The sequence below is a fragment of the Pristiophorus japonicus genome, chromosome 21, assembly GCF_044704955.1.
Source record: "Pristiophorus japonicus isolate sPriJap1 chromosome 21, sPriJap1.hap1, whole genome shotgun sequence".
In the NCBI taxonomy this organism is placed as follows: domain Eukaryota; kingdom Metazoa; phylum Chordata; class Chondrichthyes; family Pristiophoridae; genus Pristiophorus; species Pristiophorus japonicus.
The window spans coordinates 62,318,663-62,340,977 of record NC_091997.1 but is presented as its reverse complement, the minus strand read 5'-3'; the positions used below and the strand labels follow the sequence as shown (position 1 = coordinate 62,340,977).

Here is a 22,315-nt window from a genome sequence, read left to right as displayed (position 1 = left end):
TGAGGTAACCATACCCCAATGAACCACGAGACAGGGGAGGTGAAGCACACAGAGCCACACCTGGCCGAAGAACTCTCCGGCTAAAGCAGAGAGAGAGAGAGAGGAAAGCATACCCGACGAGGAGTCGGATGATTTTAGAGCAAAAGACCAACCATCTGGAGTCATGGACGCACAGTGAGGTAAGCGCAGCTCCACCGGCTTCTGGAACTTCAAGCCATGGGGTCCACACATCACCAGTGGGCTCAGGAGCGTTTCACCTACAGGGGGAGAAAAGACAAACTGATCAGCACTGGAGCAGGAAACAGTGCCGCGTCTGAAATCACGACAGAGACTGGAGATGAACAGCAAGGCAGTAAACATCGGAGTTAGAGACAGACAGAGTAATGTTTCAGGTGGGAACTTCCACAACAGCTCTGCTGAAGGCTTTCACCTGTAACCTTAAGCTGGTCTTTCTCCTTCAGATATTGTGTGACCTGCTGTGTTTTTCCAACATTCTCTGCTGCACTTCGAAAATTGTAACCAGACTATCTGCACCATGTGAAACCACTGGAACTGTGAGTCTCTGCAGATGAGGAAATTGCCAAAGAATTGGCCCTCCGAGACCCAAATGTGCTTCACTCACTCGCCACGAGTGCCTCTTCCTGCCAGTCAGCTTTCCTGTTGCTGGAACTTAGCTGGAACTAAGGACTGTGGACTCTCCTTGTCCGGGGCTTTTACACAGCTCACTGGGGCCTCTCAGATCTTCACATCACCCCTTTGCTGTTACCTAGCCGCAGTTATTGCTGGCTATGAGCTCCAATGGGAAGCATTAACAAAAGTGCCCAACAGTGTTCGCGGCTGTACTTTGCTAACATGGTCTGTGTTTGCTTGGTTAGTTGTGCACAAGTGTTCCAGAAAATACCGTCTGTGACCTACACCAAGAAAAGTTAACAAATGCATTGTAAAAGATGCGTGCATTTTTATAAAGCTTGTTTGGCTATCACAGCCCTGCAACGGTGACTCTCCAAGTTACAGAGCAGCATAGACGAGCCGCCATTCATTACTGTATCGCATGAGGCTGTAAGACCCACAACCAAAACATCCAAACCATTAAAGGAACCAGAGAACAAACATTGGTCACTTCCTCCGGCCAGCCGGCGCTCAGACATGCAAGTCTGTAACCAGTTAGCGTGACTTTCAAAACAAGCGCCCCATTAACCACAGGGAAACTGCTCCCAGCTTACTCCCTGGCCCAGGCTCAAACAAATCCCACATTTTCACTATCTAGTTTTTGATAATCAATAGCAGTGGATGTTGATCAAATGTCAGCAGTCCATGTTACTGGATTGATTTCCTGATCTGTGCCTGCTGCAGCTCAGCAATGCTCATATTGCTTCATTCATTTTGAATTGATCTATCTGTCAAGGGACCCCCACCAGGTTGGTTGTGCGAGAGACAGCTTTGGGAAACTGGTTCGTTATTCCGAATCGTTCTGCACAGGACACAAAAATATACAGTTACAGGAAAGTGTCAAAGTGAGGATTAATGAACTGTCAGGGAGCAAAAGTGGTTCTCACCTTTCTCCTTGTCCAAGGGAGGGAGGATACTGTTGTCTCTGCAGACTTTAAAGTAGATTTCCTGTTCCACTCCCTCAGGAATGGCTCCCTTTGGAATGATGATACTAACTCCAGTCTCGACGGAGCTCAGGACACCACCATTGCTGTCAAAAATTCCCCGAGCTGTTGCAACTACCGTGTGACTATCATCATCATCATCATCCTCCAACGCACTGGGACTGAGAAAGAGCAAGTTAATCAGCACTGTAATCAGACCAGTCCTCACTGCAACACTCAGTTATCAGATCAGGAACAAAACGTCACACAGGTATGGAGAGAAGACACGCTATCAGAGCTCATTCTGATCAAAGACCCACAGCCAAAACATGAACTTATCTGCTCCCTGCACAGACGCTGACCAACCTGTCGTGTTTCTCCAGCTAGATTTTGTTTGATTTCCAGCATCTGCAGTTTTTTGTTCATCAACAATGTTATTCTAAAACTTTACAAAACAGTTGATAAAGCTGTTAGTATTATGGCCAATTGTGGGCACCGCACTTTAATAAGGATGTCAAGGCCTTAGAGAGGGTGCAGAGGAGATATACAAGAATGGTACCAAGGATGAAAGACTTCAGTTGCGTGGAGAGACTAAAGAAGCTAGGGTTTTCTCCTTAGAGCAGAGAAGGTTAAGAGGAGATTTGACAGCGCTGTTCAGAAGCATGAATGGTTTAAAGTAAATGAGAAACAGTTTCCAGTGGCAGAAGGGTGGGTAACCAGAGGGCACAGACTTAAGGTGATTGGCAGAAGAACAGAGGCGACATAAAGAATGTTTTATATAAACACAGTGGGTTATGGTGATCTGGAATGCACAGCCCGAAAAGGATGGTGGAAGAAGATTCAATAGTAATTTTCAAAAGGCAATATAATAAATAATTGAAGGGGAAAAATCTGCGGGTTAATGGGGAAAATCAGGGGAGTGGGACTAATTGGATAACTTTCAAAGAGCTAGCACTGTAACGATGGGCCGAATGGCCGCCTCCTGTGCTGTATCATTCTATGATCCTAAATCGAGGGCCTGTCAATAAATGTGTACTTCCTGCGATATTCAACCAGCACGTCTGGGATTTAAGTTTGGCTTTAAAATCCCCAAGTGTCGTTATCATGGGGATGTACACAGCAGTATTCACTGTACAATAGTAGAGATTTAAAATGATCCACTCTCAGCCCAGTAGCTTCAGGTAACTTACTCCCCACACTGGGGCAGAATGATCCATCCCTCGAACACTGGGGATGAGGTTTAAATAGAAGCTGTTGTTGTGTAGTGTAACGGCACGAGACTGTCACAGTCTGCAGGATATAGTCCAGCCAAATGGTCCCATTGTGAAACCATGATTTAGTGTTGTGGCTAAACTCCTGAAAAACAAATTTAATTTCGAGCTTTGAAGGCAATGCGGTGAGAGAGTGTCTGATGAAGGTATTCTGTAAAGTATTACTCCACAGGGGCTGTGCATCATTTCTGCTCCATATGGGGAAAGCAAAGAAACTTCAAACTGATAAACTGCCAATTTGCAGTTTGAGAGCAAAGTCACTCCAAAGAATGAAGCCAACAACAAAAAACCACTGTAGGACGAATGCCTTCTCAAACCTCATCGGAATAAGATCACATTGATCCAACTACATTCTGGAACACATTGAAGCACCTCAGATAGACACTCAATGTCACTTCCGAAACACTGGGACATGAAAGCACAAAATAAATCAGACTGGATGTTCCAAGACACTGTTTCACTCCAGTAAACTAAATATAACTTTTGTACAACATATTTCCCCCCCTCCAAGGTGCTGAGTCTGGTTGGGGCAATGCCCTCCAGTACTCAGGCCAGCCCAAAGCTGGATCACAACACACCATGTGGTAAACGTGGGAAGTGCATGGGTTTCCTGCTCTAACCCCTGCACACATCCTTGCTGCAGGCAGTCCCTCCCTCAGCCGATGAGTCACTACTCCTCCACAGCAAACACCACTGGGAAGCAGCACTGAGGGAAGCGAGGGCACAGAATGTACTCTGACTGGGGGACTTCAATGTGCAACATCAAAAAGTGGCTCAGTAGCATCATTACTGACCGAGGCCTGAAGGACATAGCTGCCAGACTGGGCCTGCAGCAGGTGGTGAGAGAACCAACACCAGGGGAAAAACCTACTTGACCTCATCCTCACCAATCTACCTGTTGTAGATGCATCTATCCATGTGGAGACGAAGTCCTGTCTGCACACGGAGGAGTCCCTCCATCGTGTTGTGTGGCACTACCAACGTGCTAAATGGGACAAGACTCAGAACAAATCTAGCAGCTCAAAACTGGCATCCATGAGGACGTGGGCCATCAACAGCAGCAGAATTGTATTCCACCACAATCTGAGATCTCATGGCCCGGCATATCCCTCAATCTACCATTACCATCAAGCCACGGGACCAACCCTGATTCAATGAGTGCAGAGAAAGGCAGGAGGAAGCCTAAAAATGAGGTGCCAATCTGGGAATCAGTAACAAAGGACTACATGCATGCCAACAGTGGAAGCAGCATGCCATAGACTGAGCCATGTGATCCACAATCAACGGATCAGATCAAAGCTCTGCAGTGCTGCCACATCCAGCAGTGAATGGTGGTGGACCATTAAACAACTAATGGGAGGAGGAGGCACCATGAATATCCCCATCCTCAATGATTATGCAACCCAGCACGAGTGCAAAATACACGGCTAAAGAGTTTGCAACCATCTTCAGCCAGAAGTGCAGAGTGGATGATCCATAGCGGCCTCCTCCTGAGGTCCCCATCACAGAAGCCAGTCTTCAGCCAATTTGATCACTCCATGTGATATCATGAAACGGCTGAGCGAACTGGATACAGCAAAGGCTATGGACCGGACAACATCCCGGCTGTCGTGCTGACTTGTGCTCCAGAACTAGCCGCGCCTCTAGCCAAGCTGTTCCAGTACAGCTACAACACTGGCATCTACCCACAATGTGGAAAACTGCCCAGGTATGTCCTGTCCACAAAAAGGACAAATCCAATCCGGCCAATTACCGCCCCATCAGTCTACTCTCAATCAGCAGCAAAGTGATGGAGGGTGTCATCGACAGTGCTATCAAGTAGCACTTACTCAACAACCTGCTCACCAATGCCCAGTTTGGGTTCTGCCAGGACCAGCTCCAGACCTCAGTACAGCCTTGGTACAAACGTGGATAAAAGAGCTGAATTCCAGAGGCGAGGTGAGAGTGACTGCCCTTGACATCAAGGCAGCATTTGACCGAGTGTGGCATCAAGGAGTAAAATTGAAGTCAATGGAACTCAGGGGAAAGACTCTCCACTGGCTGGAGGCATACCTAGCACAAAGGAAGATGGTTGTGGTGATTGGAAGCCATTCCTCACAGCCCCAGGATACGGCTGCAGGAGTTCCTCAGGGCAGTGTCCTCGGCCCAACCATTGTCAGCTGCTTCATCAATGAACTTCCCTCCACCATAAGGTCAGAAGTGGGGATGTTCGCTGATGACTGCAGTGTTCAGTTCCATTCACAACTCCTCCGATAATGGAGCAGTCCATGCCTGCCTGCAGCAAGACCTGGACAACATTCAGGCTTGGGCTGTTAAGTGGCAAGTAACATTCGCACCACACAAGTGCCAGGCAATGACCATCTCCAACAAGCGAGAGTCTAACCACCTCCCCTTGACATTCAGCAACATTACCATCGCCAAATCCCCCACCATCAACATCCTGGGGGTCAACATTGACCAGAAACTTAACTGGACCAGCCACATAAATACTGTGGCGACAAGAGCAGGTCAGAGGCTGGGTATTCTGTGACGAGTGTCTCACCTCCTGACTCCCCAAAGCCTTTCCACCATCTACAAGGCACAAGTCAGGAGTGTGATGGAATACACTCCACTCGCCTGGATGAGTGCAGCTCCAACAACACTCAAGAAGCTCGACACCATACAGGACAAAGCAGCCCGCTTGATCGGCACCCCATCTACCACCTTCAACATTCACTCCCTCCACCACACTCGTACTGTGGCTGCAGTGTGTACCATCTACAAGACACACTGCAGCTACTCGCCAAGGCTTCTTCGGAAGCACCTCCCAAACCCACGACCTCTACCACCTAGGAGGACAAGGGCAACAGGTGCATGGGAACATCATCTGCAAGTTACGCTCCAAGTGACATACCATCCTGACTTGGAAATATATCGGCTGTTTCTTCATCGTCGCTGGGTCAAAATCCTGGAACTCCCTCCCTAACAGCACTGTGGGAGCACCTTCACCACACGGACTGCAGCAGTTTAAAAGGCAGCTCACCACCACCTTCTCGAGGGCAATTTGGGATGGGCAATAAATGCCGGCCTTGCCAGCGACACCCACATCCCAGGATCAAATAATATAGAAAATATAGGAACTGCAGATGCTGGAAATCTGAAACAAAAACAAAATGCACACTCAGGCACCTGTGGAGAGATGAAGTTACTATTTCGGTTGTGTGGATCCTTCATCAGAACTGGAGAATATCTCAGACTGACAGCAGGTAAAAAGGAACAGAACAAAGGGAAGGCGATGGGAAACGCACAGCGCCACGGCACACACAAAATGACCTGTAAACTCCCCCAGCACATCACACTCCCCCCCAGCATCTGTGCCTGCGTGCTTCCGAGCCCTTTCTCTTCATTCTGTTCCTTATTAAATGCCATTCTGTAACATCATAGGAAAGGTTTCTGCCTGAAATACCCTTTGTTCTTTTACACTTTTTACTTGATATACAAGACAAATGCCAGCACACTAAAATTAAAACCCAATTTTATTTTCCATACCAGTAAGTGGTAGATAGTTGGAGAAAAGCTAGAGGTGCTTTCTGTCAGCATTTCCTGCAGTATTTATTTACTGCTTTTCCAACATTCCAGGTTACTGGAGTGCGTAAGCTCAGGTGTTGCATGTAAACTGATCCGAGACACCGACATGGGCACTGTAATGCGATGCCTCACTAAAAAATACATTAAAATAGTTTCAAACCAAGATGGTCCACACCCTTGACACAAATGCTGCTGCAGGCTCTTACCTCACAGGAATGGCTTTCGGTATGGCGTGGATGTTGTTTGCCTGATATTTAGGCCGGTGGTCAGACGGCCTGGGGAATGTGTCAGTGCCACTATCGAAGTCCGGAGGCTGGGGAGAGCTGTGTGCTTTTGGCAGTGGCTCTGGTTTGGGTTGTGTCTGAGGTTCACTCGGCAGGAGGTTGTGATCAAATTTTGGACTCTCAAACTTGCGCTCAAAAGGCCGTGCGGCACTGGTGTATGGCTTTGGGGTGAAGCGGTTGTACGCCGTGGCTGCTTGCTTCTGGGGCTGCTCCATTCCATTCACAGGGGCTCGTTCAGAAACTGGGAAATTTTTCTGGGGATAAAAATTGGAATGAACAGTTTCATCTCGACCAGTGGGCCTGAAAGCCTGCGGTTTGCTTTGAGGAGGGAGTTCCGGCTTCGATTGTAGGATGCTGGGAATATCCCGTGGCATTGAGCTCACTGGAAAGGAGGAAAAAAAAGCACAGTAAGGATTTAGTTAACCTCCTAAGTTCATAAAGAATCATAGAATGATACAGCACAGAAGGGAAGCATTCGGCCAATCATGTCTGTGCCGACTCTCTATCCGGGGGGGGGGGGGTCAGAGACTCTCCGAGATTCGGTCAGGCACGTCAGACTATCTCTCCGGGGTACAGTGCAAGCCTTTCAAGCAGCTCACCAATGTGGCCGTGAACAGCAATTGTCCACAAGCTGTTCCAACCATTAGCCTCACTTCACCCGGGGTCCAGACACAGGCACTTCCTGCTGGAGCAAATTGTAGCCCAACTAAGGGGAAGTACCCCAATACAAAGCCACAGTGGCTCAGCAGGTAACACTCGCACCAGAGTCAGAAGGTCGTGGGTTCAAGCCCCACTCCAGGAACTGAGCCCATAATCCAAGCTGACATTCCAGTGCAGTGCTGAGGGAGTGCTGCACTGTCGGAGGTGCCGTCTTTCTAGGAAACATTAAACCGATGCCCGATCAGGTGGATGTAAAATAATCCCACAGCACTATTCAAAGAGCAGCCAAAGAAATCTCCCCGATGTCCTGGCCAATATTTATCCCTCAACTATCACAAGCAGATTAACTGGTCATATGTCTCATTGTTGATTGTGGGATCTTGCTAAGTGCAAAGGGGCTGCTGAACTTGCCTATACACTTCATCTTCATTGGCTGTGAAACACTTTAGGACACCCCTGGGACTGATAAGGCACCTTATAAATGCAAGTTCTTTCTTTCTTTACTGTGCATTTTAAAAGCAAACCCTTTCATGCAATGATACAGAAACAGAAGAACGACTGGTGGGCTTGCACGTGGCAACTCTGCGTTTTAATGTTGGATGTACTGAATTCTGCAGATGTGTGCCATGTTTCAAAGGCTGTAAGCTGAACTCACTCACCATCGGACAGGCAGTTATTTCCTGTATTGGTAACTCAAAGCACAGACCCAACGCATTCAAACCAAAGGCGGAGAGAAACAGCAATACCTTCAGACGGAGACAGTTTGGGGTGCACTGGCAGGGACACTGAGGAGTTCAAACTAGGCTGATGAGGCGGCCCATAACGTGACTGAGGGCCGGACAGTTGGGATGTTGCGTCATATCTCTTCTCCGCGATGCTGGGTTTGACCACATGGTCAAAGTCTGTCGGTGTACTCCTGTAAACAATATCACCATTCTTAGCCAAGTACATTTCCACGTTTACTTCTTTATAACTACAAACAGAAACAATAAAAATAACTTGTGTGTCACCATCACAAACATGCTAATTCCCAAACCCAGCAACATGGTGCAGTTCAGTCAACATGCAACTGAAAGCTCACTCATGATTCCAGCACAAACCCGACTGCCTCTAGCACATACTCATTAAATAACAGAACATTTGAAAACAATGCAAGAACTGATCAGGAACAATGTGAAGATGATAATTTCCCATGCATTGTTCCTTGTCTGGTAAGATTCGACTGTTAGTGAGGATATCACAGCACACTTAAAGCACAGCAGGAGAACTGATGTAGTCTGGGCTGTTCATTAAAATTTATTTCTAAAAATAGAATTTTACAAATCAATCGTACTGGACCAGTCTTTTGGCAAACGGAGCTGATTTGAAACCGACTCAATTGCTAACTTGTACACACAGGATAAACAACCTTCAAAAGTTTCAGAGTTGACTTGTTGTTCATTTGGAGTTTCATCCATTTCCCCTCAAAATGCAAAGAGATCCCAGCAGAGTTCAATTCACACAAACCAAACTCACAGGGATGCCAGTGAACCTTACCACTTCAGGTTCCTTCTCACGCTTTCACAGCTAGTGAGCAAGCCAACAACTGAGCATGAGGCATGACGTCTAGGCAACGGTTCAAATACAAACAAGGAAAGAAAAGCAAAAAATAATACTCACAGTTTTGATCATCAAACTGCAGCATTGCATGTCATTAAAACTAACCTGGGCCACACACTGCCTGAGAATCAGCAGCAGCACTCGAGGAAAATTGCTAATTCAAAGCACAGCACACCAAGGTATTTGAATCAAAACTACTAATGTCATCTGATCAGTGGGACAGCATCTGGGACAGGATATTCTCTTCTGACCAGCGATATTTATGATTAAGATCTTCTTAAACATGCTTTCCATTGAGTGAATATGTTTTAATAGAGGACACCACAGGTTTAATTTCACTTCATTCTCATCATGAACTTGCCTGCTCCAGCACAGTTGCAATTCGATGTTACTCCTTTATAGCTGTGTTCAACCCTTCCCCAGTGCTGTGCTGACAGTAGATGCTCGGTGGTGTACACAGTGGTCTGCACTGATCTACCCCCAGTCTCCCCCACTGAGCACAGAATCCACTGTAGGCCCACTCCTCACCACTAGTGTCAATCAGCATGTTGGAACCCTTTCCTTTGAAAATAAAATCCATATTACAGCTCTCAAATTAAAGGCATTTAATGTAAATGGTCAGTTCAGTAATTCTGGAAAAATCTATTTGACCCTTTTGCTGTGGGCTGAGAAAAAGCTTCTATAAATAAAACTGTCACGGTATTATTTTTAATCCAAGTCTAGACCAATTTAACATCAGCTATATTGATTTTTTTTGGAACTGATATAAGACTGGCCAGGTTAGGAGAAAGGAGAGCCGGTGCTGTCTCCCCCACCGTCCCAACCCCCACACTCCCCGCTCCCTAACCCCCCGCACTCCCCGCTCCCTAACCCCCCGCACTCCCCGCTCCCTAACCCCCCACACTCCCTAACCCCCCCACACTCCCCGCTCCCCAACCCCCCACACTCCCCGCTCCCCAACCCCCCGCACTCCCCGCTCCCTAACCCCCCGCACTCCCCGCTCCCTAACCCCCCACACTCCCTAACCCCCCCACACTCCCCGCTCCCCAACCCCCCGCTCCCCAACCCCCCGCACTCCCCGCTCCCCAACCCCCCGCACTCCAACCCCCCGCACTCCCCGCTCCCCAACCCCCCGCACTCCCCAACCCCCCGCACTCCCCGCTCCCCGCGCTCCCCGCACTCCCCGCTCCCTAACCCCCCGCACTCCCCGCTCCCTAACCCCCCGCTCCCTAACCCCCCGCACCCTAACCCCCCACACTCCCTAACCCCCCCACGCTCCCCGCTCCCCAACCCCCCGCGCTCCCCGCTCCCCCGCGCTCCCCGCTCCCCCGCGCTCCTCCCCGCTCCCCGCTCCCCCGCGCTCCCCAACCCCCCGCGCTCCCCAACCCCCCGCGCCCCCCAACCCCCCGCGCCCCCCAACCCCCCGCGCCCCCCAACCCCCCCACACTCCCCAACCCCCCCACACTCCCCAACCCCCCCACACTCCCCAACCCCCCCACACTCCCCAACCCCCCCACACTCCCCAACCCCCCCACACTCCCCAACCCCCCCACACTCCCCAACCCCCCCACACTCCCCAACCCCCCCACACTCCCCAACCCCCCCACACTCCCCAACCCCCCCACACTCCCCAACCCCCCCACACTCCCCAACCCCCCCACACTCCCCAACCCCCCCACACTCCCCAACCCCCCCACACTCCCCAACCCCCCCACACTCCCCAACCCCCCCACACTCCCCAACCCCCCCACACTCCCCAACCCCCCCACACTCCCCAACCCCCCCACACTCCCCAACCCCCCCACACTCCCCAACCCCCCCACACTCCCCAACCCCCCCACACTCCCCAACCCCCCCACACTCCCCAACCCCCCCACACTCCCCAACCCCCCCACACTCCCCAACCCCCCCACACTCCCCAACCCCCCCACACTCCCCAACCCCCCCACACTCCCCAACCCCCCCACACTCCCCAACCCCCCCACACTCCCCAACCCCCCCACACTCCCCAACCCCCCACACTCCCCAACCCCCCACACTCCCCAACCCCCCACACTCCCCAACCCCCCACACTCCCCAACCCCCCACACTCCCCAACCCCCCACACTCCCCAACCCCCCACACTCCCCAACCCCCCACACTCCCCAACCCCCCACACTCCCCACTCCCTAACCCCCCACACTCCCCACTCCCCAACCCCCCACACTCCCCACTCCCCAACCCCCCACACTCCCCACTCCCTAACCCCCCACACTCCCCACTCCCTAACCCCCCACACTCCCCACTCCCTAACCCCCCACACTCCCCACTCCCTAACCCCCCCACACTCCCCACTCCCTAACCCCCCACACTCCCCACTCCCTAACCCCCCCACACCCTAACCCCCCCACACTCCCCACTCCCTAACCCCCCCCACACTCCCCACTCCCTAACCCCCCACAGTCCCCACTCCCTAACCCCCCACAGTCCCCACTCCCTAACCCCCCCACAGTCCCCACTCCCTAACCCCCCACAGTCCCCACTCCCTAAACCCCCACAGTCCCCACTCCCTAAACCCCCACAGTCCCCACTCCCTAACCCTCGTGGTGCCCAGCTCCCTCCTTCCCTCCCCCGCAGAGAGAGAATCATCGCATGCGGCTGGAGGCTTGCTGAATTTGCTGGAATGATGCTGAGGTTTTGTTCTGAAGCTCCAGCCCCAAATCCTGTTGAACAAGTGGCCAATTCCCAGCCGTCATCCATGCAATATCTACAAGCAGCACATTTTTCAGTCCAGATTGACGGCTTCTAAATTCTCCTTTCAAAGATCCGAGGTCATGATTTCCATTATAATTTCTGTACAGCTGAGTTCAAGCACAGCTCAGGCAGCAATGAAGTGCCAGGCAGTGAAGGAATTTTCATGACTACTGTACATTTACAGCTAGAGGGCACTGGGGGACAGAACTAACCCAGCAATAATGTATACAGGACCAAAATAAATCCTCCTTTTAAAGTTTTTAAAAAGGACAGCCAGGATTTTTCTACCTGCACACAATTCCACAAAATACAAACGAGGGCATAGAATTGAATAAGTCCTTAATCTGTCTCTCCATGAGGGGGAAGAAACATTCTGACTGTAACTGCAGTTATTGCAAATGTGAATCTCAGCATTTTTAAAAATGTATTCACGGGATACGGACTTCACGGGCAAGGCCAACATTTATTGCCATCTTGAATTGCTCTCCATAAGGTGGCAGTGAGCTGCCTTCTTGAATACAACCCGTGGCTTGCTATGCACATTTCAGAGGGCAGTCAAGAGTCAACCACATTGCTGTGGGTCTGGAGTCACATATAGGCCAGACCGGGTAAGGACGGCAGATTTCCTTCCCTAAAAGGACATTAGTGAACCAGATGGGTTTTACGACAATCCGGTAGTTTCATCCTGCAACAACCTGAACCGTTGCTTGTCCAGCGAGTGCTCACCTGGGCAGGTATCCAGAGTAATTGGACTGAAGTACAGGCTCTGATGGTTTAGCAGGTTCAGGAAAGCTGCTGGCAGGGAGCTGAGTTACAGGCTTCTGATCCAAACTTCTGCGGCCAAAATATGACAGCTGCTTCCGATAATCTTCCTCATCCTCGTCTGCGCTGTAGTGGTTTATTCGTGGAGCTTCTTCTGGAAGTTTTATCGGAGGTTCAGGGCCCCTGCAGGTAAAGAAATTCAATTATTGAAAGAATACATTACAGCTTGTCAGAAAATTGCATCACTGAACAAGTTTATCGTAAAAAAAAAAACATAATTTCTATTCACATTTATAAGTACAGCCTCAGTTAGGCTGTGTTGTGACCAATCCCACAAGAAATTCTCTGTAGCTACAGAAGAGTGAGCTTTTATCTGAACAAAAACAATTAGCCTGAGAGAGAGAAAGTCCGAGAGCACAAAGAATATTGTTAAACATTTCATTCAGTGCATTATTTGAATTCTAGTTAATATTCTCCACAGGAAATTGCGCTGCCATTACGTGGAAATAATGGCTTCAATTGTGTGCTTGCGTTAGGTATTTGAAACAAGACTTCCACATTCTGTCAACATCCCTCACTGCATTTCCAGCAAGTACGTTCCTTAACAAACCTTGGCTGATAGTTATTATGGGATGGATATACTTACACACACAATAATGCTCAAACCAGCCACTTTAACAAGCAGCGGTCCATTTACAGTTTCATTTGAGACGTAAACAGATCTCCATGTTGTTGCTCCTTTATAACCAAGGGGCATCAACAATGCGTGACATGAAATCATTAGAAGTGGGGGTGATACTTACAGGAAGGCGCACCATACGCAAGACTTCAGATATTTTACAGCTAACAATCGGAGTAGAGGGACATTACTGTGCAGGTATACAGGCTATTACAGAGGGCAGCACAAGTAAATAAGGGCATGAAAAGGCAAACAAAATCTTTGGCTTTTTATCTAGAGACACACAATACACAAAGGAGGTGGCAATGTTAAACCTCAGACTATAGTCAGGTTGGAGTTTTGGGGAACCCCACAATAGGAAGGATATAAAAGGAATGGGAAAGGGGCAATGTAGATTCACTGGGTAGTAGCAGGGATGAGGAGTTATAGTTATGAAGAGAAACTTGAAACTGGAGCAGAGAAGGTTAATAAAGGTCTTGAAGATTATGAAGGGTTCTGATCAGATGAATAGCAATAGATTGTTTCCACTGCTCAGTGAGATGGCAATCAGAGGCACAAATTTAAAAAGGTAATCATAAGAATTGATGGGAACATTCAAAACCATTTCTCAACAAACTGGGGAATAGAATGTGCAATTCACGGTCAAAAACTATTTGCACTAAATTTAATGCGTAGCCATAAATTCTTTTAAAGGAGAATTAGACAATTTGTGCAAGAGGGGATTATTAAAGGGTATGGTGAGAAAGTGGGAGATTGGGATTAGATTGGCTTCTAGTGAGCACAGACTGATGGGCAAGTGGGCCGTTTGTGTGTTGGAACATTTTACGGCTTCAGGTACGAGAGAACCATCTCTATCTCGAGCCACTTCAATTACAATACTCGCTCATTTCCCCTTTTGCTTCTGAATCTTTCGAGGGGTATGGTTCCCGAGGACCGACACACATGATATCTCACCCAGTGGCTGTAATTCACGTGAACCTAGACAACAGCAGTCAACAGGCTGCTGCAAATGTGGAGTGGGTGCAAATCGCAGCCGATTCCAATCCTGTGGTCATCAAGTATCCAGACACACGCATTTTCCTGTAGCTGTCACTGGACAGTGATCAGCAGGACCCTGGCTGAAGGCAGTTAACCTGCTAACTGGGATTACATTTGGGACTTTCTGCTCAGTATTATGCAGCACTACACCATGCATAGAGCCTCAGAGCTCTTAGTTTTTCCCATTTCATTTAGACCAAATTATCCCACCATCTTAGTTGCAGGGACAGAAAGGATCAGTGGCAAGAGCATCCGGAAATAAAAGCAGGAGGACTATGAGGAAAAAGCATTGCATCGAGACTTCAACTGCAGTATGAGCAGCCGACAATTCTTGTCCTTTCAACATGATGCAGCAAGGTAACTTCACCAACCAGATGCGGAATGCAACTGTACCTGTATAATTGGGAGGGCTTCTCCAGCTCTGGTGTTGGCTGAATGACTGGCTTGGAAGCAGTGACTGGAACTAACGCAGGCTTAGGAGCTACTTCAGGAGGCTGAAATAAGAAAATAGATCAAACTCTAAGCATCTGTATAAAAACAGAAGTAACATTTCATTTGCTGCCCCCAAAGTCGGGCAACTTATTCAAAATGGCAGATATTTAGCTGTTACAGTAGGTACCAATTATTAACTACTCCACAAATACAACAGAAATGTAACTTACACAGACAACTGCAGCAATTACATAATTCTACAGCAACAATTGTGATTTTATTAAATGAAAGCATGAAATAAGGTACATGATCGTATTTAATTATTACCAGAGATGGATATCTACATGGAAGTCAATGGATCTAACAGCATCATCATCATCATAGGCAGTCCCTCGAAGCGAGGATGACTTGCTTCCACGCTAAAAAAGGTGTTCACAGATGTTCCAATGAAGGACCTAAAGTTCCAGGTCCTAAACTACATACTGAAGGGTGGAAGATGCCTGTGTGTGGATTTTTTAATGTGTACTAACAGTATCACTGGGAATACAGTTCTAAAATTGCACAACCGGACAGGTTTTCAGTCAGGATGTGCATTGAATAAAATTGAGATGGTAGAGATATTAAATAATGACTTTGCTTCAGTATTTACCAGGGAGATAGAACAGGTGGAGATGACACCGAATGATGAGATTAGTAATGAGTAATAAAACAAGAGGATATACTAAATAAACTAATGAAACGCAGGATAAAACCCCTGGTCTGGATGGATTACATCCGCGCATTATTTAAAAATCTAGGGAACAAATAGAGGCTTTATTCATGTATTTAGTAATTCTTTAGAAAAAGGTGTAGTGCCAGAGGACTGGTGGATAGCTAACGTAATACCCATATTTAAGAAGGGATAGAACATGTCCAGGGAACTATATGTCGGTCAGCTTAACATCGGTGGCAGGAAAAAAATGGAATCCCTACGAAAGGAGAAAATAAAACAACTGGAAATGAAAAATATAATAAATTGTCAGCATGGATTTCAAAGGTAGCTTGACCAAGCTAATTGAATTTTTTGAAGAGATAACAGAGAGAAGAGGATAATGTAGTAAATGTAATTTATCTAGATTTTCAAAAAGCCTTCGATAAGGTACCACATAATAGATTATGAAAGTAAACTAGCACGAAATATAAAAACAGATAGTAAGAGTTTCTACAGGTACATAAAAACGAAAAGAGTGGCTAAAGTAAATGCTGGTCCCCTAGAGAATGAGACTGGGGAATTAATAATGGGCAACACGGAAACAGAAGAGACTTTGAACAAATATTTTGTATGAAGATATTAAAAACATCACAATAGTGGATAATCAAGGCCTATAGGGAGGGAGGAACTTAATACAATCACCATCACTAAAGTAGTAGTACTCAGTAAAATAATGGGATTAAAAGTGGACCAGTCCCCTGGCCCAATGGCTTGCAGCCGAGGGTGCTTAAAGAACTGGCTGCAGAAATAGTGGATGCATTGGTTGTAATCTACCAAAATTCCCTGGATTCTGTGGAGATCCCAGCGGATTGGAAAACCGCAAATGTAACGCCCCTGTTTATAAAAGGAAGCAGACAGAAAGCAGGAAACTATAGACCAGTTAGCCTAACATCTGACGTTAGGAAAATGCTGGGGTCCATTATTAAGGAAGCAGTAGGACATTTGGAAAAGCAAAATTCAATCAAGCAGAGTCAGCATGGTTTTATGCAAGGGAAATTATGTTTGACAAATTTGCTGGAGTTCTTCAAGGATATAACGAGCAGACAGGGTGGATAAGGGGGAACCAGTGGATGTGGTGTATTTGGATTTCCAGAAGGCATTCGATAAGGTGCCTTATAAAAGGTTACTGCACAAGATAAAAGTTCACGGGGTTGGGGGTAATATATTAGCATGGATTTAGGATTGGTTAATTAACAGAAAACAGTGAGTCAGGATAAATGGGTCATTTTCTGGTTGGCAAACAGTGACTAGTGGGGTTCCGCAGGGATCAGTGCTGGGGCCGCAACTATTTACAATCTATATTAATGACTTGGATGAAGGGACTGAGTGTAAAGTAGCCAAGTTTGCTGACGATACAAAGATGGTAGGAAAAGCAATGTGTGGGGAGGACACAAAAAATCTGCAAAAGGATATAGACAGGCCAAGTGAGTGGGCAAAAATTTGGCAGATGGAGTATAATGTTCGAAAATGTGAGGTCATGCACTTTGGCAGAAAAAAAAATCAGAAGAAGTTATTATCTAAATGGAGAAAGATTGCAAAGTGCTGCAGTACAGCGGGACCTGGGGGTACTTGTGCATGAAACACAAAAGGATATTATGCAGGTACAGCAAGTGATCAGGAATTGCACTTGGCTTTTATTGCAAAGGGGATGGAGTATAAAAAAGCAGGGAAGTCTTACCACAGCTATACAAGGTATTGGTGAGGCCACACCTGGAATACTGCGTGCAGTTTTGGTTTCCATATTTACGAAAGGATATACTTGCTTTGGAGGCAGTTCAGAGAAGGTTCACTTGGTTGATTCCGGGGATGAGGGGGTTGACTTATAAGGATAGGTTGAGTAGGTTGGGCCTCTACTCATTGGAATTCAGAAGAATGAGAGGTGATCTTATCAAAATGTATAAGATCATGAGGTGGCTTGACAAGGTGGATGCAGAGAGTAGGTTTCCACTGATGGGGGAGACTAGAACTAGAGGGCATGATCTTAGAATAAGGGGGCGCCCATTTAAAACAGAGATGAGGAGAAATGTCTTCTCTCAGAGGGTTGTAAATCTGTGGAATTCACTGCCTCAGAGAGCTGTGGATGCTGGGACATTGAATAAACTTAAGACAGAAAGAGACAGTTTCTTAAACAATAAGGGAATAAGGGGTTATGGGGAGTCGGCAGAGAAGTGGAGCCGAGTCCATGATCAGATCAGCAATAATCTTATTGAATGGTGGAGCAGGCTCGAGGGGCTGTATGGCCTACTCCTGTTCTTATTTTTTATGTTCTTTTGAAGGGACCGAGTGTAATGTAACCAAGTTTGCTAATGACACAAAGATGGGTGGGAAAACAAATTGACACAAAGATGGGTGGGAAAACAAATTTGGCAGATGGAGTATAATGTAGGAAAATGTGAGGTTATCCACTTTGGCAGAAAAAATAGAAAAGCAGATTATAATTTAAATGGAGAAAAATTGCAAAGTGCTGCAGTACAAAGGGACCTGGGAGGGTCCTTGTGCATGAAACACAAACGTTAGTATACAGGTACAGCAAGTAATCAGGAAGGCAAATGGAATGTTGGCCTTTAGTGCAAGGGAGTAAAGTATAAAAGCAGAGATGTCCTGTTACAACTGTACAGGGTATTGGTGAGGCCACACCTAGAGTACAGTGTACAGTTTTGGTCTCTGTATTTAAGAAAGGATATACTTGCATTGGAGACTGTTCGGAATCAACCTAGTGAACCTTCTCTGGAGATGAGGGGGTTGACTTATAAAGATAGGTTGAGTCTATACTCATTGGCGTTCAGAAGAATGAGAGGTGATCTTATCGAAACATAAGATAATGAGGGGGCTGGACAAGATGGATGCAGAGAGTCTATTTCCACTCATGGGGGAAACTAAAACTAGGGGACATAGTCTCAGAATAAGGGCCTGCCCATTTAAAACTGAGATGAGGAGGAATTTCTTCTCTGAGTTGTAAGTCTGTGGAATTCTCTGCCCCAGAGAGCTGTGGAGGCTGGGTCTTTGAATATATTTAAGGCAGAGATAGACAGGTTTTTGAACAATAAGGGAGTAAAGGGTTATGGGGAGCGAAGTGGTTGAAGCAAATAGCATAGATGCATTTAAGGGACTATTAGGTAAGCATATGAGGGAGAAGGGAACAGAGGGTTATGCTGATAGGGTTAGATGAGGAAAGACAGGAGGCAGCTAGAGTGGACTGGACTGGTTGGGCCGAATGGCCTGTTTCTGTGTCGTATATCCTATGTAATCAAATGTCAAAATTATTTGACTGTTTGGCTATTTGTAACATGAATTAAATTTATTTTAAAATGTTTTAGTCAACAGACTTGTGAATTTGCAATTTAATACAAAGCAAACAAAAAATGTTGAAAGTACACAGATGTGTCAGTTTTGAAGTATACAACGACTAACATCCCAGGTGGGCCCAGCGCAGTTATCCATTTGTTCGCTCAGATACTGCACATCTGCTGGGTATTTCCAGCACTTTTGTTTTTATTTCAAAATCCAGCAGAGGGCTTTCTGTACAATTTTATACCACACTTGAAAAAAATAACTCCTAGTAAAAACAAAGCTCATCTTCTGCAATAGTACAGGCCATGGAAGTGCTTTACACAAATTAAATATTTACAACATGCAAAAGGACATGCTCCTCAGAAATGCAGTGCCAAAATTAATTTAGTCAAACCAGCAGGCTTGACCAAAAAAACCCCAGAAGCCATTTACACAAGCACAGTGAAACCCATTTATATGCAAATAGTGTGATGTGAAAAGGTTAGGGCAATCAACACAGCCACAAATTCAAAGAAAATTAAAATGAGCTTCCGAAAAAAAAAAAGTTTTAGCTATAAGTAATTTGAAATATGACTAATTGTCTGAAATCTTCAAAGCAGAGTTAGCAATAGTGCAACCCGCCATAATGTGGTTTAAAAACTGCATGCCTAAGTACAGTTACATTAGCAATGGATTGCTGGAATTCTCCCTTAAAGATTCAAAGTCAAATGAAGGTAGAAATTATTTCCCAAAGTGCAAAACCTAACCAGAGTTTTATACCAAGAGATTAGAGTACGATCTTACCAAGAGACCCAAACAAAGCAGTGTCATGTAAAGAGTATAATTAACTTTTACCATGCTGGATACAGTTATATTCAATGACTTTACCCACCCTTCCAGGCGCCAATTCAGTGGGGTCCTTGCTCTTCAATGAAGTGGATTTCTTGCTTTCAAAGAGTTTCACTCGGGTAAGCACAGATTGTGGCTTCATTGCTGGGTCTACGTCGTCCACAACATGTGGCTTTGCGGGTGATGGTGGCAGTGGTTTACTGACTGAATGCACAGACTCGGCTGCTTTAGAGTGAGGCGGTGGAGGAGGAGGAAAGGAAGCATCCATGTTATGGACCGGTTCAAATTTCCGCGGGAGGGAATTATACCCTTGGGATGTACCCTGGTCATAGGTCCTGGCTTGGGAATCAAAGTACTGCTGCTGGGGTTCTGGAGACCTGGATGTTGGTGGGTGAAAAGCTTGTGGGTTGTGTTCATATCGAGGAGGAGGGTCATAGCCATGAAGGGGTTGATCATTGTAATGTGGCTGTGGAGGTTTGTAACTTTTAAGTGGCTTATCGTAGCGTGGCAATCTGTTCTCATAGCCTGCAGGTGGTGGCTCTTCGTGATGTGGTTGGTAGTCATGGTCCGGGTAGTGTTCTATATGCTTTGGTTCATAATCTTGTGGATGCTGGTCTTGAAAATAAGGTTCAGGTTGGTAGTGGTGAGTGGGTTTTTCATTATAATGTGCCCACTTGTCATTGTAACTAGGTAGGTTTTCATCATAATGCGATACAGACCCATAACTTGGAGAGAGCTGCTGGTCGTATTTCGTTTGTGATTCATGCCTATAAGGTGGCTGATGCTCGTATTCTCGATGCTGCTGCAGTTCATAAATTTGTCGTTCTTTATCGATTCGCAGTAAAGGATGGTTACCTGCTGGCTGCTTGACATCATAATTCTGCCTTGGAAGCTCATCGTTGTACGAGTCCTTTTTGTACATCTACAGAGCAAAGAGGACCGTTAAGCACACAGCGACAGTGGGCAAGCTGAAACCGCTGTCAGTACACAACAACTCCATCACCATCTGCAGACCAAAAGTATGTCAACATTTCAAGTACAGATCCTTCATCAAAACAATATCTGACTGCGGATCCAGAATCAAAATATTAACTTGTCATTTTGGATCTGCTGTGTACTTCCAGTATTTTATTTCTGATTTCCAATATTTGCATGTTTTTTTCCAATTTTGCAGATGGAAAGCAAATTTGTTTCCAACTGTATGTTTTAACTATGTCAGGAAATATGATAAATACTGGAATATTTTAAGATAAACCCCAAGAATTACAAGAGTAAGAAAAAGACTAAAGTTCTAAAAGCAGAAGAATTGAGAGCGGAAAGAAATAGTGGATGTGATCAAAAAGGATTAAAGAAACTAAATTTGAGATTATAGACGGATGTGTGAACACGAGTAAACATAACAACACACAATTCTCGACCGGAATGCAATGTTAAGTGAGGTTTAAAAGGTTTATCTTAAAATCATCAATCAATTTGATAACTAGCCATTTCAAGGCTCTAAATGATTATTAGTTATTATAGGGCAAATAAGCCTGTTTGTGGGCAGGATGAACTGTGACTTACCTTTAAAGTTAATTTGATTTGCTCAATTATGTCTAAATAAAAAGCTAACTGAAAATGTTATGCTTGGCAGTCAAAAGTATTCCAATAAACAGCCATTTAGTGCATTACATTTGGAGGGCAGCAATACACATCAGATGGAATTAAACTGTTGCAACCAGGCAAAATTATACCTTTTTATTTTAAAAAGCCTCAAATTAAAGCAATAAGTTAATTTCTTCTTAATACATGCATTACTCCCTGCCAGAGAGCATGCAGAGGCAGCTGCTGTCATCATCAGGCCCCTGGCAATGCCCTTTCCTATCTGAACAGTGGAGGTCCATGGAAGGGAAAATGAAATGCCAAACCCAGGAGCTTCACCATTGAAGGACAAGGGCGGCAGGCGCATGGGAACACTGCCACCTGCAAGTTCCCCTCCCAATCACATAGAAACATAGAAAATAGGGGCAGGAGTAGGCCATTCGGCCCTTCGAGCCTGCACCACCATTCAATGAGTTCATGGCTGAACATGCAACTTCAGTACCCCATTCCTGCTTTCTCGCCATACCCCTTGATCCCCCGAGTAGTAAGGACTTCATCTAACTCCCTTTTGAATATATTTAGTGAATTGGCCTCAACAACTTTCTGTGTTGTTTTCCACAGAATTCCACAGGTTCACCACTCTCTGGGTGAAGAAGTTTCTCCTCATCTCGGCCCTAAATGGCTTACCCCTTATCCTTAGACTGTGTCCCCTAGTTCTGGACTTCCCCAACATTGGGAACATTCTTCCTGCATCTAACCTGTCTAAACCCATCAGAATTTTAAACGTTTCTATGAGGTCCCCTCTCATTCTTCTGAACTCCAGTGAATACAAGCCCAGTTGATCCAGTCTTTCTTGATAGGTCAGTCCCACCATCCCGGGAATCAGTCTGGTGAACCTTCGCTGCACTCCCTCAATAGCAAGAATGTCGTTCCTCAAGTTAGGAGACCAAAACTGTACACAATACTCCAGGTGTGGCCTCACCAAGGCCCTGTACAACTGTAGCAACACCTCCCTGCCCCTGTACTCAAATCCCCTCGCTATGAAGGCCAACATGCCATTTGCTTTCTTAACCGCCTGCTGTACCTGCATGCCAACCTTCAATGACTGATGTACCATGACACCCAGGTCTCGTTGCACCTCCCCTTTTCCTAATCATTCAGATAATAGTCTGTCTCTCTGTTTTTACCACTTTTTCAATGACTGATGTACCATGACACCCAGGTCTCGTTGCACCTCCCCTTTTCCT

The 22,315-nt window shown here is 46.4% G+C and overlaps 1 protein-coding gene across 7 annotated transcripts in view; it reads right to left on the bottom strand.

Moving 5' to 3' along the window:
* tjp1a (tight junction protein 1a) overlaps positions 1-22,315 on the bottom strand; it is a 154,726-nt gene that overhangs the window by 5,448 nt on the left and 126,963 nt on the right. For 4 of the 7 annotated variants that reach the window (XM_070864870.1, XM_070864865.1, XM_070864867.1 and 1 more), the window contains 7 exons: positions 19,531-20,409; positions 14,579-14,679; positions 12,433-12,651; positions 8,121-8,290; positions 6,637-7,096; positions 1,557-1,774; positions 114-257 (listed from right to left, as the gene is read on the bottom strand). In XM_070864870.1, the coding sequence (XP_070720971.1) occupies positions 114-257; positions 1,557-1,774; positions 6,637-7,096; positions 8,121-8,290; positions 12,433-12,651; positions 14,579-14,679; positions 19,531-20,409 (2,191 nt within the window). The remainder of the gene's footprint in view (positions 1-113; positions 258-1,556; positions 1,775-6,636; positions 7,097-8,120; positions 8,291-12,432; positions 12,652-14,578; positions 14,680-19,530; positions 20,410-22,315) is intronic. The other 3 variants (XM_070864869.1, XM_070864871.1, XM_070864866.1) reach the window with 2 other exon arrangements.